Below are 14,913 nucleotides of genomic sequence, written 5' to 3'. Positions count from 1 at the left end.
AGCTGCTTTTAAAAATGCGCAATATTATTTGTATGCTCATCGATCAGTTTTAGGGTTCCGTACCCAAAGGATAAAAACGGGACCCTATTACTAAGACTCCGCTGTCCGTCTGCCTGCCTGCCTGTCTGTCCGTCTGACTGTCTGTCACCACAGGCTGTATCTCATGAACCGTGATAGCTAGGCAGTTGAACTTTTCACATACGATGTATTTTTGTTGCCGCTATAACAACAAATACTAAAAACAGAATAAAATAGATATTTAAGTGGAGCTCCCATACAACAAACTTGATTTGCGTAATGGTACGGAACCCTTCGTGAGCGAATCCGACTCGCTCTTGGCCGGTTTTTTTTTTTCGTTAAAACTAACTATAAATAATACCGCGATTACGCTTACGATCTGTGAGAGTGACAAAAGAACCTGGCCCCTATTTCACCAACGTGACAGGTCCGACAATTGTCGACATCACTGTTACTGACGTCACAGGCCTCCATAGGCTACGGTAACCGCTTACCATCAGACGGGCGGTGTGGTTGTTTGCCACCAACGTGTTAATAAAAAAAAAACTCCACTATATCACCAGTTAATAAGTACTTATTTTGCGAAGCTAATGACAATTGTCACAAGAAATACGACAATTGTCACGAAATTCCGACACAGAACTCATTTGCTGTCAAGAATTACCGAAAGTTCTTTGAAATCTTGTGACAATTGTCATCTTATCATCATAAACATCGCAAGAGAAATACCTGTTTTTTGCCGATATAATAAAGTTTTTTTAAATAATACAATGATGGTGACAAACAGGAATACGGCCCGCCCGATGGTAAGCGATAACCGTAGCCCATGGATGCCTGTGACGTCAGCAACAATGATACTTGTCGAATTGTCACACCTGTCACGTTGGTGAAATAGGAGCCTGAACTCCGGGGCTTTAAATACAGTCGCACAACTTGTTCGCCTCGGAAAAGAAACAGAATCAGTTGTAACGATGACTTGCCAACAACTTGGCAATAATATCAGTTAACACTTAATTATGACGTTTACCACACACCTGTTATAGTTGCCATATCTACGATAAATATGTTCTTATAAGTTCATAACAAACAAATTAGAACCATTAATTATTTGTGCTAACGACAATAAATGTATTCCTTCTTTTACAATAAATATAACCTTCTAGTACCTAAGGTTAATGGTATAAATTCGTTACATAGGAACCTATTATTAGTTTTTAGTCATATAATTTAAACCAAGACTATAATTATATTAGATAATATACTACGTGTTGCCAAGCAAATTCAGGAAATTTTCTCTAAGTACCTACAAGTTTTGTTTTTATTGCTCATAAAGTGCGCCTCATATCATATTTTTGACATTTATTAATTTATCGAGCATTAGCGTCGTAACGAAGACGTTTTATAGTAGTACAACATTTATTACGAAAATTTACGATGGCAGTTTTTGTCTTTAAGCGGTTTAGTGAGATAGCGTACTTCGTATTCACTCACACAGTCTAAATAGATACCTAAGTCTTAGCTCATGAAAATTTGTAAATATAGTTGAAAGCTAAAAGTTAGGTATTAGATTAGTGTTAGGATATTGTTATATTGTATTGTATGAATAGTTAATAGTTTTAGGTTGTGCTAGCTATAAGAATTTTGTCTTTAGGGTAATGAGAAATAGGGCCGGATTTTTCCGGCCGACTCAGATAACCATGTTAACAAAAAAAAATTGCGCCTAACTTCTTAAGTTGATGGCATTGATAATTTTATTTTTCTTGTACATACAGGGTAAAAAAGAAGTAGATTTTCCCTTAACCATTTTCCGGAAAATGTGAATCACATTACGTTACGGTGCAGAATCTAATATTACATTAGGTACTTACGGGAGGTTATAATAAAATTATTTTTCTGATAAAATTATCTTATGAGTGAGGTGTTTTTTCGAAGAATTTTTTGCTTGGTAGCTACTGATGAAGTTATGTTATGGCAGATGCTACATCAATCCAATACCTACTATAATGGAATATATCTTATTTAACAAGAGCTATGAGACCTTTCTTGTTTACCTAGCTACTGTCACTAATCGAATACACGGAAGAATTAAAAACCATAACCATAGCAACTACGACTGACAAAACGTTGCCAGATATTCGCAACGCTAGCGAATTATTCTGACCTTTTATTAGGAACAATTATTACGGAAATAGGGATCAAGTAATACTAGAAGTGAGGACAGTGTACAAAATGTATTGCCAGTCAGATAGTTACGTCACAATGACTGTGGGTGTGGTGCCATCGAGAGCAAAAAATGCTTAGCGTGTGCGTGAGAAATTTTGTTTTTTGGCCTTGGTGCTTGCCACTTTGATCCTGATCACCTTTGTTGTTTACTTTGTATTTTAGTGAACTTGGAAAGCCTGACTCTTGTCGGTACTGTAATGTGCATTCCGTTCTTCTCTCTGGCAATTAATAACTGTATCGTTCCGTTTTTAATCGTTTTCAGCAGTGATGTATTCTCACCTACCAAATCTAATACTCCCGTGTTCTGATTCTGCTCTCTTTCCAGCTTAAGTATACCTTTCATTCTTCTCCATTGCATAATAGGCCTGTTGCAAGTAACAAAGAATCATGGAAATAATGGTTTCAAAGAAACATATATGTTAATATGATTCTAAAAAATGGCCCAATCTCAGTATAAACTGAAGGATTATTAAGATATTCAATAAAATAAAAGTGCAAAATTCTCCAATCGGCCATTATAACTGAAACGCCAATCAGAAGCGTTCCAAACAGTGACGTCATCAATCCATAACATATTTCTTAGAGCAACATAGACAACCTCATTGACCGAAATCTATACGTCCTCACCAAAGAGTTCGAAAGGTGCAAAAAAAAAATATTTCGCCACTAAACATTTATTACGTCCAATAAATATTATTACACGATATAAAATAGATATCTATTTGTTATTATTTAAATAAAATGCTAAATAATACGATATTTCAACAACAAACTTTTTTAATTATTTGGCTGAATGGAACTATCATTGCCATGTTGGCTGTCGTAATTAGAAAAAATGAAAAATTAAAAAGTAAAACCGGCGCTCGGTGATTTTCACTCAAAATTTACATGTATCTAAATAATTCATCTTAAACTGCAACCGTGTGAGAGTTTTTGTGTAAAATGAGTTATTGTGATAAATTGTTGTAATGTATTTATCATCCCTAATCGTAATATATGGTGCTGAATTAACAATATCATTCGGATTCAAGGGAAATTCGTAACTGTAAGTATGTAAACAATGTCTACCACCCTACCACCAACTAAATAATGACGTCACAAATGGCATGCGAGGCGTTTTCGCGCGAAGTTTAAACTAGCTATAATAAAATGCAATTATCTATGTTAAATCTTATGAGTATAGCTGAAATATTGTGTTTTTCGGAACCAATACAAGTGTACCGACAATAATAAAAGGGATTTCAAAATTTGTCATCAGGCCTATTATCGGGTGGCATGACATATTTGTATTTTTAACTATGTTAGTAAAGTATCTAGATTTTTTCCTTATCTCTTGAAACTTCCTTGTTGGTTTCTATTGAGCTTAGTTAAATTTAATCGAATGCAGTTCTTTAGTCCAATCCTTAAAATGCAGAATACCTGTTACGTTTAAGTAAGTCATTGAAAGTTCGGGAAAACTGGCGTCTTTCCTGTGGACAATACGACAGTTAACGCCTTGGGTACATTTTACTGAGGCTTTAATCATACATCAGCTTTTACGAAGTAGGACGTTGGAACATGCCTAATATAAGCATCCGGCAAGAAAATTTGCCTTTAAACTCCATTAATTTTATCACGTCCACATGAAAGTCGCATAACCTTAAGTCATGCAACACAAATATCCATTTGCTTTGTGATCATTGCTGTCATTAAAACAGTAGAATCTTCAGCTCTGTGTAAGGGCTGATATAGACGGCGCGCGAACTCGCATGCGAGTTTAGTTACATTGCGGACTGTTGGTTACGCCCAATTCAACCGACCGATCAAAAACCGCAATGTAATGAAACTCGCATGCGAGTTCTCGCATCGTCTAAATGAGCCATTAATGAGTCTATATTTAAACCTAAATAAGCTGAATCGTGCACGTCATTAGTCTCCCGGGTCTGAGCGCTAATTTTTATGAGACACGCGACTGTGTGCGTGCTACTTATAATAATGGACACCATGCATATTTAAACTGAGCAGGATTAGACAATGTAGCTCATAAATAGATTCAGGAGCCCTGTCTAGTAAGTAGTCAAGTGATAAAGGTTAGGTACCTAATATGTGAGGTTATTCAGTCCATATTATACGCGTGTATTTTTGATATCACCACATAATCTAAGGGTAGTTAGTATTAAACTTTAATTAGTTTAATTTTCCTCATAAAATAATTCAGCACGCAACGTCTCATTACTCTATTTTTACTCAAAACGTCGCGCTTACCGACGCGACGAAGTGTCACAACTGTCAAAAGTGACGACTATAAATGCAATATATTGCGGCTCGAAAAAGATCCAAAAAATATTACATCCTGTTAGTTGAAACGCAATTAAAAAAAATCTTATAAAATCTTTACGGCACTGAAACCTATATATATACCTACGCCTCAATTTAATTTGAAAATACATGCGTCCCACGTCCCACTTTCAGGCACTGCATGGCTTCAGAGAGTAAAAAACCGACCAAGTGCGAGTCGGACTCGCACATCACACACGAAGGGTTCCGTACCATTATCTATAAAAACGGTCACCCATCCAAGTACTGACCCCGCCCGACGTTGCTTAACTTCGGTCAAAAATCACGTTTGTTGTATGGGAGCCCCACTTAAATCTTTATTTTATTCTGTTTTTAGTATTCGTTGTTATAGCAGCAACAGAAATACATCATCTGTGAAAATTTCAGCTGCTAGCTACCACAGATCACGAGATACAGCCTGGTGATAGACGGACGGACAGCGGAGTCTTAGTAATAGGGTCCCGTTTTACCCTTTGGGTACGGAACCCTAAAAATGGAGAGTTTCCAAGGCCCAAAGCGGGTTGATATTTAATTATTTCTTAATTTATTTTGTTAACATAACTTCTATTCCAGTCCAAGGTTTCGCAAAAAAACGGAACAGGGAAACTGGAAGTTGAAAAGTTCACGTGATGCGAGCCGATGAAAATGTTGTGATACGCGCGCGCGCAGCCAGTAGCAACCGCGGCGCCGTGACATCGTCACGGTGCGGAACGTAAACGTGAATACGTGAAGTGACCGATATGATAAAGTTGTGCTATTGTTTAAACCATTTTAGTGAAAAAAATGCGAATATGAGTGTCCATTAATAATTTGAAATATTTTATAAGTACCGTATGTTTTAATCTGTAGGTATAAAATAACGAAGGAAAAAAATGTTGGAATTAATAATTGAAGACTTCCGTGTGTCATAACAGCTACGTCCTAATTACCCGTAGATTACATAAGTATATATTAAGTAGGCAATTAAGTTTGTAATCAAAGTGGTCATATACCATAGACATCGCAGTTTAGATTAAACACGGGACAGCTTAAGGCTGGTCGCAAAAACTTATCTACGGCTCAATAAATATAAAGTGTTTGATAAACTGGAATGTGTGTTTAATAACACAGATTTTTTTTTAAACATGAATAGGTAATGTGAAGAATCACATTTTTACAAGGATAAGAGACACAGTAAAGGGATCAGAACGCCAAAAGTTATACGTACAAACAGCAACACTCCTAACTGTACAATTGTACATCGGTGGACCTTATTACAGAAGGCATAAGGTCCACCGATGTACAGTTAACAGTGTGGGCGATGGTACGGCAACAACCAACAAATGCGAAAAGTTCTTATTGGAATTCTAGTCTTTTGTTTTCGTACGTTAAAACTTTTGATAACCAAACCCATACGCCAACGCACTTCCAATACAGTATTCCAATACACTTTATCTATTGTCGCTCCTCCCTCCTTGTGTCGTATTCCTCATTGCTGAGGGTCGTGGCCTCCACGAATTATTTTGTGGACTAACTCCTTCCACTTGTTGCGATCTTCAGCAGTGTGCAGTGCATCGTGGATTTTAGATTTAGTGCCTTCGCTGTCCATCGCATTGGGCTTCTTCCACGTGGTCGCCTATCTTATGTTATCGTTATCTATTGTAGTACCTACCTAATTCGTAAAGATATACATAGGGCAAATTGAAAGTTCTTAGATTACCCCACTTAGGGATTAAATAACAAAAAGAGGCATATACTTTATGAAAATATAACTACTTATTAAATACTTTAATCTTGACAAGAATCGTCATTAATTTCTTACATATAAAACCTCTGAGAATCCAAAATCCCGCTATAAAAAAGGCTTTGGGGGAATGAACCACGGCCATATCTGGATGATCCTATTTTTTTTACACGTTATCAGAAAGAATTAAACCACGCAATAAATGTTTCGTTACAATTAGAGGAAATAATAATAATAATTACAAATATGTAACACAATCCCACAGTATACTCATGATCTCTCGTGCGACAAGGTAAACCACTGAACGATGATATAACTCTGTATCTTGTTCTCAGTTCTTACTAAAACCTTATTTATTTCAATAGGCAATAATTGTCAGCAGTTGTATATTAAGATACATCTGTACTATACGTAAAGCTTACACTATATGATTATGATTAGTCAACATATAAGTATCGACCTTTACTAATAGATCGTTATTCCAATTTCGTCAACAGATGTGATCTCTCACAGAAATCATAAAAGTTACATACCTAATACCTATGTTACGATAAGTAGGTAAGGATTACTCGGGTAATTCCGAATGTCGAAAACTGTCGGATAATTCCGAAAAGAGACTTTTATTATGATGGAATTAAGGGTGATTTTCATCTGAATTTCGGAATTATCCGACATTCGGTAATACCCGAATACACCTTACTATCAGGTACTATGATAGAATTCGGAACTCTAGATCAGAATCTATCATTTACTACACTGCATACTGCATAAGTATCAAGTTATCAAAACCAAAGGTAAATATTGTCATAATTACCTAGTTACCTATACTACTAACTATAAAAAACGCTTGCGAATGACCTTGAACAAAATTTCCTATGCGTATTATGTTATTATTATCGAACATGTGCTTCAAAATATCTACATAACTTATTGTTTTATTACCACGTTATTAGTGTATAAATAAGTTCGCAAACGAATCAAAACTCTATTTCATCTGTAGTAGACATATCGAAGGTGTTTTAAGAGACACAATAGACATATTAGGCGTTGTTTACATTCTCAGCAGCGTGCCAAATGTCGGTGCTTAGAAACCTGTTTGATCTACTAGTCGTTAATTGATTTATTTGGTAACCATATAAACATACCTTGACCAGAAACTTGGGTAAATGATCAATATACATCTCCACTCTAGTAATTTCGTATGTACCTATATTTAAATACTTGCATAAGGGTTTTTGAAAATTCATCCCTGATAGGGTGTAAATGGGGTTGAAAGTTTTTAACGATGCCATGCATCGCGAACCGCGCGTCCGTTGTCATATCTGAAATAAATGCCGCTGTATGTACTGTGCCAAATGTTCTGTGGTCACTGGCTTACTGGCAGATAGCCTGGCATATGGCAACCCTGACACCGGCCCATTCGGCCCATACCTAATGTAACAAAGGCAATTTCACGGTACTCTCTTTGAAGACATTCAAACGTTTTCACAGCGACTAATTAGGTATAGGTACAATTGCTAAAAAGACTTTCACGGTGCATCTTTAAAAAAGTTACCAGAAAATTGCGGTGTAATTAAAGTTATTGTGTTTGTTACCATGCTAAATGTTTAACTATGCTATAATGTTGTTTAACTACACTAAAGTTTTTATTATTTACAGTATTTTCTTAGTCGTGATAAAAAAATAGGAACTTTAAAACTGCAAAACATTGATTAAAACAGGGTTGTACTATTTTAGGATTGTAGAACTGTTTGAATGGTACCTAGTAATTTCTACAAGAAAATCACAATATTTTAATTAGGTTTCAAAAGATTCAATTACAATACTGTGTCTTTTTACCAACTGAGCACTATTTCTTATACATTTAATATATTATGTAACGAGTAAGGATGTCTCCTTGAGTCACGCGGATTCGGCCTCACGGCAGAACAACTTTGGATAACCCGAGCAAGGTTTCAATAAGTTCATTGTCGCAATTAAACGCGATATTTAAAGTAATTAAGGTAATCATTTTACAGTTCTGAAACTCAAGTAACTTTAGTCCACAACTTATAACTATGTTGTATAATTCAAGTTCCAATAAAATACTTCTACCTACCTATAAATATTCTTCAAATCATCTTGACATCTTGAATATCTATATAGATAAAGCATTAGTACATATCTAAGCTCCAAAATAAATGTAACGAATACAAATCAAAAAGGCTCGTTAATAATCAACATTAAAAACTGGCCCATGGTTGCATTATAGGACTATAGCACTATTTATTCATCTGTGACTATAGTTACCTGAGTTTACGGTTCTTAAAAACAATATAATCCTTATTATGTTTGAGCATAAAAATCTTAGATGCTAAAAAACTTAGATAGTATTATTTGGTATTATTTACAGTCTAGTACAGTCAAGGAATTTGATTTATATGTCATTTCGTACATTGTTATTGCCACAGTGACCGCCAATATGAAGCTTATAGATCTTATATTACCTATTGTCACTGTTACAAGGTACGAAGAGTACGAAGTGGCACAGAAACCAAATTCCTAGATCGTGACACCTGTCAATATAGCGAATATTGACAGGTGTCATCGCTTCCTGGTGAAATAGCCGGACGCAGCACGGCCAAAAGTATGGTCAGAGTAGCGGTCAACATATTATGAGGGGCAGAATATAATTAAAATTAAATTAAATAATCATTTATTTCAGATCACAATAATCCATAGAATTTGTTAGTTTATCTTAAGCTCATAACATGACCATAAACATATTAGAAAAGTCATATTTAAAAAAAAACAACATTACCTATCTTCTGATCCTGAAATTTTCGGATAAGAAATATAGGCAATTTTCTTATTGTAAACTTTATCAGCCAAAATTGCCCGCGACGTAATTTTGGCTAATCCCAGCCCATATTGTGGGCAATTGTTTTACATCAGGGGCCCGTTTCTCAAAAGCTTGTAACTTGTAATACAAGTGGAAGTCCCTTTGTAAGTCCTTTTGTGTTCTTTTTATCAGTAATAGAAAAGTTAAATTACTACCTACATAGGTACCTAAATTCGTGTATGGCCTAAACACGTATTGCCAGATTAGTAAATATACAGATAATATTCAAATTTATACTCAATCACGCACAGATATTTACGATTCGTGTCTCGTTTCATTATTTCTATTAATTGCATTTAATTAAATGCGTACATAATGATGACAATTAATTAGCACAGTTTGATTTCTATTCGTGACAATGCGTGGATTTCACGCATATTGCTGACTTTTTCTCTTACTACGCAATTTTTGTGTAGACAATGTTACTTACTTACTTACTTACTTACTTACTTGGTTGGCGCGGTGACCCAAAATGAGTCTTGGCCTCCAACACAAGCGATCGATGATCGTCAATCAGACAAGGTTATATACAATTAATAACTTTAAATCACAAAATCTCGCAGAATTTTATTGAGATGACATCTGACACTGTACCTATGCTGTTTGAAAAATACTACAGTTGTTAATGCGTTACCTCACTGGATAGCAAGATTAACTTTCAGAGGAAAGAACTCTCCACTTACTATTGTTGTCCTAAAATTATACCTGTGTCAATCTTAAAAAAGATACGTAGCATAAGCGATAAACTCTATCGCTATTAAAGGAAAAACGTATTTTGTGTTTAATTGCTCGTTGTTTCTCGCAGGCGTAAGTGAAAGTAATATTTTAACTTTGCATGAGATTTACATAAACTGAATGTTTTATGTTATGACACACTGAAGTGCGTTAATAGATTATATGAGTGAATTGCAAAAAAAATTACGTAATTTTAAGCGCAGTTAAGAAGCTGTGATTAGTCTTGACTTAATTGATTCATTTGTGTTACAAAAATTAACTAGGTATGTAAATGTATTGTATATATTGTACTTAATTCGTACACATATAAGTATATAAGTACCTGTTAAGTTTTCCTCCGCCTTGAAAAAAATTATTAGGGGAAACGGATTAAAATATTATTTTTGTTAATTAGGTAATCTACAGACAATGTCAACATTTTAGTGATTATTTACTGTTTTTTTTAAAAGAAGGCCAATGTTAAATTAATAAAATGTGTGATGAAAAATTGTTACGTCGGGAAAGTTCATTGAAAAGGCCGGGCAGTGAACGACGGACAAACAGACATGTTCTCATCAAATTACCGGATTCCAGTAACAGGTAAATAAAATTAAGCTTCTGAAATTAAGCACCTTGGCCATTTTATTCAAAATTGTACACACCATTTTTTATGCGTTTATTTCTACTCATAATGACAAGCTTTTTCATTGTTTTTACTCCGTTACATTTTTTGATAGACTTTGTGTGACAAAAGAACAAAAAATGTATCTATGTAGATTTCCGGGACGTATTATGGAGAATTTTTGACACATAATAAATAAATAGGTAAGTATAAATATAAGTTAAGGTAGGTATAAGTTTTAATATGTATATTATAAGTGCCTACTTAATAAATTATATTTCATTATTAATTTACATACTTATTAGGTTTCATCCTTACTTCTTCCCGACTCTTATTTACCTACTTGCATAATATGCATCGCATTGAAATGAAAGATGTTCGCACTAAATTCCTAAAGGAAAACGGCTAAGATCGCGTTTCACTAAGCTTGGTTTCTACTTTACATTGCAAGAATCATAGAAGGAAAATTCTAGCTTAGCACGAACTCACTGAGAAATGTTCTACTTAACTGCGATTTACCTTGTGCCGAATTGGTTGGACCAAGTTAAGTCTGCAGCTATTTTGATAGACTGTGCAAGTGTTATTTTAATTGTCAAACTTATATGAAATTATGACGGATAAATAACACTTGCACAGTCTATGCTATTGAAATCGCTGCATAGTTATCTTGGTGATATCTAGGCAAATGTAGGTACTAACTGATCATCATGAAAGACGCCTGTTAAATTAAATAAAGCAAAGCCATAACAACGTAAATAATAAGTATAATGAACTATATTTTAGGAACACAATCTACCTATATTAAGAACAACCTTGTTTTAACGGTGAAAATTTAATAAAATAAATGAAAAAATTAAACATGAGATAGGTACATATCTACTCTTTAATGCCATCTATGGTCGAGCAACGGAACTTTGTAGACCACTCACCCGGCTACGCTACGCAACGAACTCGCAGCGTTCAAGAAACTTCTAGGCGCGTAGCCAACGTGCCAATCGTTAACGCTCCGTACCGTATCGTAGTCATCTCTCTCTATCACTCTTCCCCACTAGTGCGACAGTGACAGTTGCGTTTCGTTCGCGTTGGCTATGCACCCTGAAATCCCGTCCGAAGTGTTCCAGATACGTGGTCCTACCAGCTGTTTGTATCGATTTCCACAGTACCCGCAGGCAAATTCACTGCAACCTCTACGCCCGCGGCCCACGGCTTTAAAACACTATGAAATAATACGCAGAAACCTTAAATATATCAAAAATGTTTAGTTTAGTTTACGTAACGCAAAACCAAAAAAGAAATCGAGTATAACTATCGACCGGTGTTTAGTTTTAGCAAGTTTTAGGTTATGTTATGATGTGCATTTAAATACAAGTGTGGGGTTATGTAAACAAAAATAATGGAGCAATTGCGAAATGGCTTACACCGGAGGAATTTTATAAGCACGCACGCCGACGATATCCCTATGGACACAATCCGATTGGTGTCACCTATTAATAGGCTTGCGTTATTTCAAGGGAACTTTGTCAATGATGATGAAGATGACTTTCCTGAGAAGTAAGTCGTAGGATCATTATAATTAAGATAATTCGTAATAGGCAACATTTTGATTCCTACGGTTTTCTATGCCTATGGTTCTCTGTGTCTAAGGTAAACTGAACTAATAAACAAGTAGCATAAAGCACTTTTTAAATTAAAAATAGATATTCCTCTACTTAGTACTCACCTACCTACCAAGGTTAAGAAAGTAGGTACCTGTTATAGTATTTAGAAAATTCGTCGTATAGAATTACAGTGAATCTTAATTATAATATACTTATACAGTCAAATATATGCACACTTAATGAGTGAATTGCAAAAAAATTGTATGTACCTACATAGTTAAGGACCTGTAATTTGTCTAAAGTTACGAGTACAATTAACTTCCATTGAACTTTTTTCTTGCACTTCGCTCTTATCCTTTATTAATTAAGTAAAATTGATCATGCTTTAGTTACAAAAATCTACATCTAAAAGTAGGGTACCTACCTTATGATAAATCTTATTATTAATATTATATTACCTTAGGTTGCCTATTACTTGCTATTACCAATACCGCATATAGGTATTAGGTATAATAAGAAATAGATTGATTTAGTGTCATTGTTTTTATTTGTAATAAACTATAGATAATCGATTAAAAACACGTTTTAAGGTTATACAAAATAAAATAGGTAGGTAGTAGGTACACAAAAAAATAATTCCGTTAACACCACTCCGCTGCACCGAAAATGCTATAAAATTTATGTCTGCTTATTAGTTCCACTACTCAACAACAGATGGCGCTACAAGTCTCACCTTGTCCACAGGCCGAGTAAATTCAAGACCAAGGTGATCATCGGCTCGCTAGCGCTCCTCCTGGTGATCGCGGCGTTCTGCGGGTTCATCATCAGCAACTCCAACATCAAGAAACAGAGCACCGAGCCTCCGGACCCGGTGGAGCCGTTGAAACCTTCGGCTTCTTGGCTTCATGTGTTCAAGAAGGCGGCAGTGTGCACTGATGCGCCTCCTTGTTCAGAAATTGGGAGGTAAGTTTGAAAATGAATAATTTTATGCAGGTTTGGGCTTGTGCACAATCCCGCGAGGCTCGATAGGGTGGGGGTCACGAAAAAATCACGACGGGGGAGGGCGGGTGTAAGGAGACCTCACGTGTATTTTCCTACTTTTTCTCGGTTTTGTTAAACATAAATATTCACGCCCCACTTCAAAATAGCGAATCTATTTTACGAAATTTTGTAGCGCGTGGCCTTGACCGGTCGGATAGAAAAAATTCCAAAAAATACACGTGAAGTTATGTGAGGGAGTGGGGTAGGGGGGTAAAAACCTCACCAAATATCAGCAAGGGGGAGGGGGAGGTAAAAAAGTAGCCGAAAACACCTCGCGTGATTTGTGCACAACCCCTTAATTTGTTGTTGTTGTACGGGGTCGAAAATGGCCAATAGGGAATATTACGCAAAACTCTGCGTAGAGGGCGCTACTAGCACAAACTGAGGGCCTACCGCGAAAGACGAAAATCGAAATTTCGTTATCTGCCTCTCTATCACTCTTGCATATTCGAGCGCATTACATTGATGCATCAAAGTCACAGTGAATTAAAACTTGTCCAAAAACTGTTTAAGGTAGGTAGGTATATGACCTATGGTTTACAATATGTGCTAGTGCTGCACTCTGGCGGGAGAACATTGCAGTAAGAGGGGTATTACTGCAATATTGCTTTTGTAATATAACACTTGGACGGCCTATTTTCTTTGCTAACTTGAATGATTCAAAACTAAATTTAGAAACTGCGTTGTTTAATCTTGATATTTAAATATCGATAAGGTCAAAAACAGATGTCGAATATTAATGATAAACTAACTGGCACTAACGTGATTTCATCTTATACCTTTAAATTAAACGAGCAATTCTTGTATATTTATTTATTTATATATATTATATTTCGGGGATCTCGGAAACGACTCTAACGATTTCGATGGAATTTGCTATATGGGGGGTTTCGGGGGCGAAAAATCGATCTAGCTAGGTCTTATCTCTGGGCAAACGCGTATTTTTGAGTTTTATATGTTTCGGTCTCCCAGATAATGGGGTTGGCCGGTGGAAGTTTTTAGCAGATGGCGCCATCATAGCTTGCCCTGTCAATCCCTAGAATTGTGTCAAATTTTTGTTTTTTTAATACCCTGGATGCCAGCCCTTTAAGCCAAATCTCATAGAAAAAGAGGCAAGCTATGATGGCGCCATCTATGCAAAACTTTGACAGTTGCCAACCCCATTGGGGTCATCCATTAATTACATCACACGTTTAGGGGGAGGGAGGGGGTCAAGAAAATGTGACATGTTGTGACTAGGGGGAGGGGGGAGTCACAAACTTTGTGATGTCACTTTAACTTCATCAGTAATCGAAAATTTATTTAAATTATTTAATCGCTGTACAGTTAAATAAAAAGTTATTGAAACGATAATCGTTTTTATTCGTTTAATTTTATTTCTTAATCAGTATTGGGTTATAAAATTACTAATAATTCTTTTATCAAAAATATTTCGATAAAATTTTAAATAAATATTTGCCGATTTCTTTGAGGAAATGTGACGTCACACCAGGGGGGAGGGGTTTGCCAAATGTGACTAAGTGTGACAAGGAGGGGGGGAGGGGTAAAAAAACCTAGAAATTCGTGTGACGTAATTAATGGATGACCCCTATTCACTATTAACTACCATACAGGGTGATTAGGGAGACTTTAAACACTAAACAATATCATCTATAACAGAGGGTTACAGTATGCGGTTCAAAAAAGGAGTGTATCTACAGGTTTTTAAAAGGTCGGCAACGCGCATGTAACACCCCTGGAGTTGCAGACATTAAAACATTGTACTTACCAGGTACCT

The 14,913-nt window shown here is 35.8% G+C and overlaps 1 protein-coding gene across 3 annotated transcripts in view; it reads left to right on the top strand.

Moving 5' to 3' along the window:
- The window catches only part of LOC134796199 (glutathione hydrolase 1 proenzyme-like), a 58,717-nt gene that overhangs the window by 14,613 nt on the left and 29,191 nt on the right, over positions 1-14,913 (top strand). The window contains exons 1-2 of one of the 3 annotated variants that reach the window (XM_063768225.1): positions 10,345-10,475; positions 12,840-13,058. In XM_063768225.1, the coding sequence (XP_063624295.1) occupies positions 10,369-10,475; positions 12,840-13,058 (326 nt within the window). In that variant the 5' untranslated portion in view covers positions 10,345-10,368. Of the gene's footprint in view, positions 1-10,344; positions 10,476-11,655; positions 12,049-12,839; positions 13,059-14,913 lie in introns of those variants that run through there. The other 2 variants (XM_063768224.1, XM_063768226.1) reach the window with 2 other exon arrangements.

This window comes from Cydia splendana, chromosome 13 (assembly GCF_910591565.1).
Source record: "Cydia splendana chromosome 13, ilCydSple1.2, whole genome shotgun sequence".
NCBI lineage: Eukaryota > Metazoa > Arthropoda > Insecta > Lepidoptera > Tortricidae > Cydia > Cydia splendana.
This window is presented reverse-complemented; position numbering and strand designations above follow the sequence as displayed.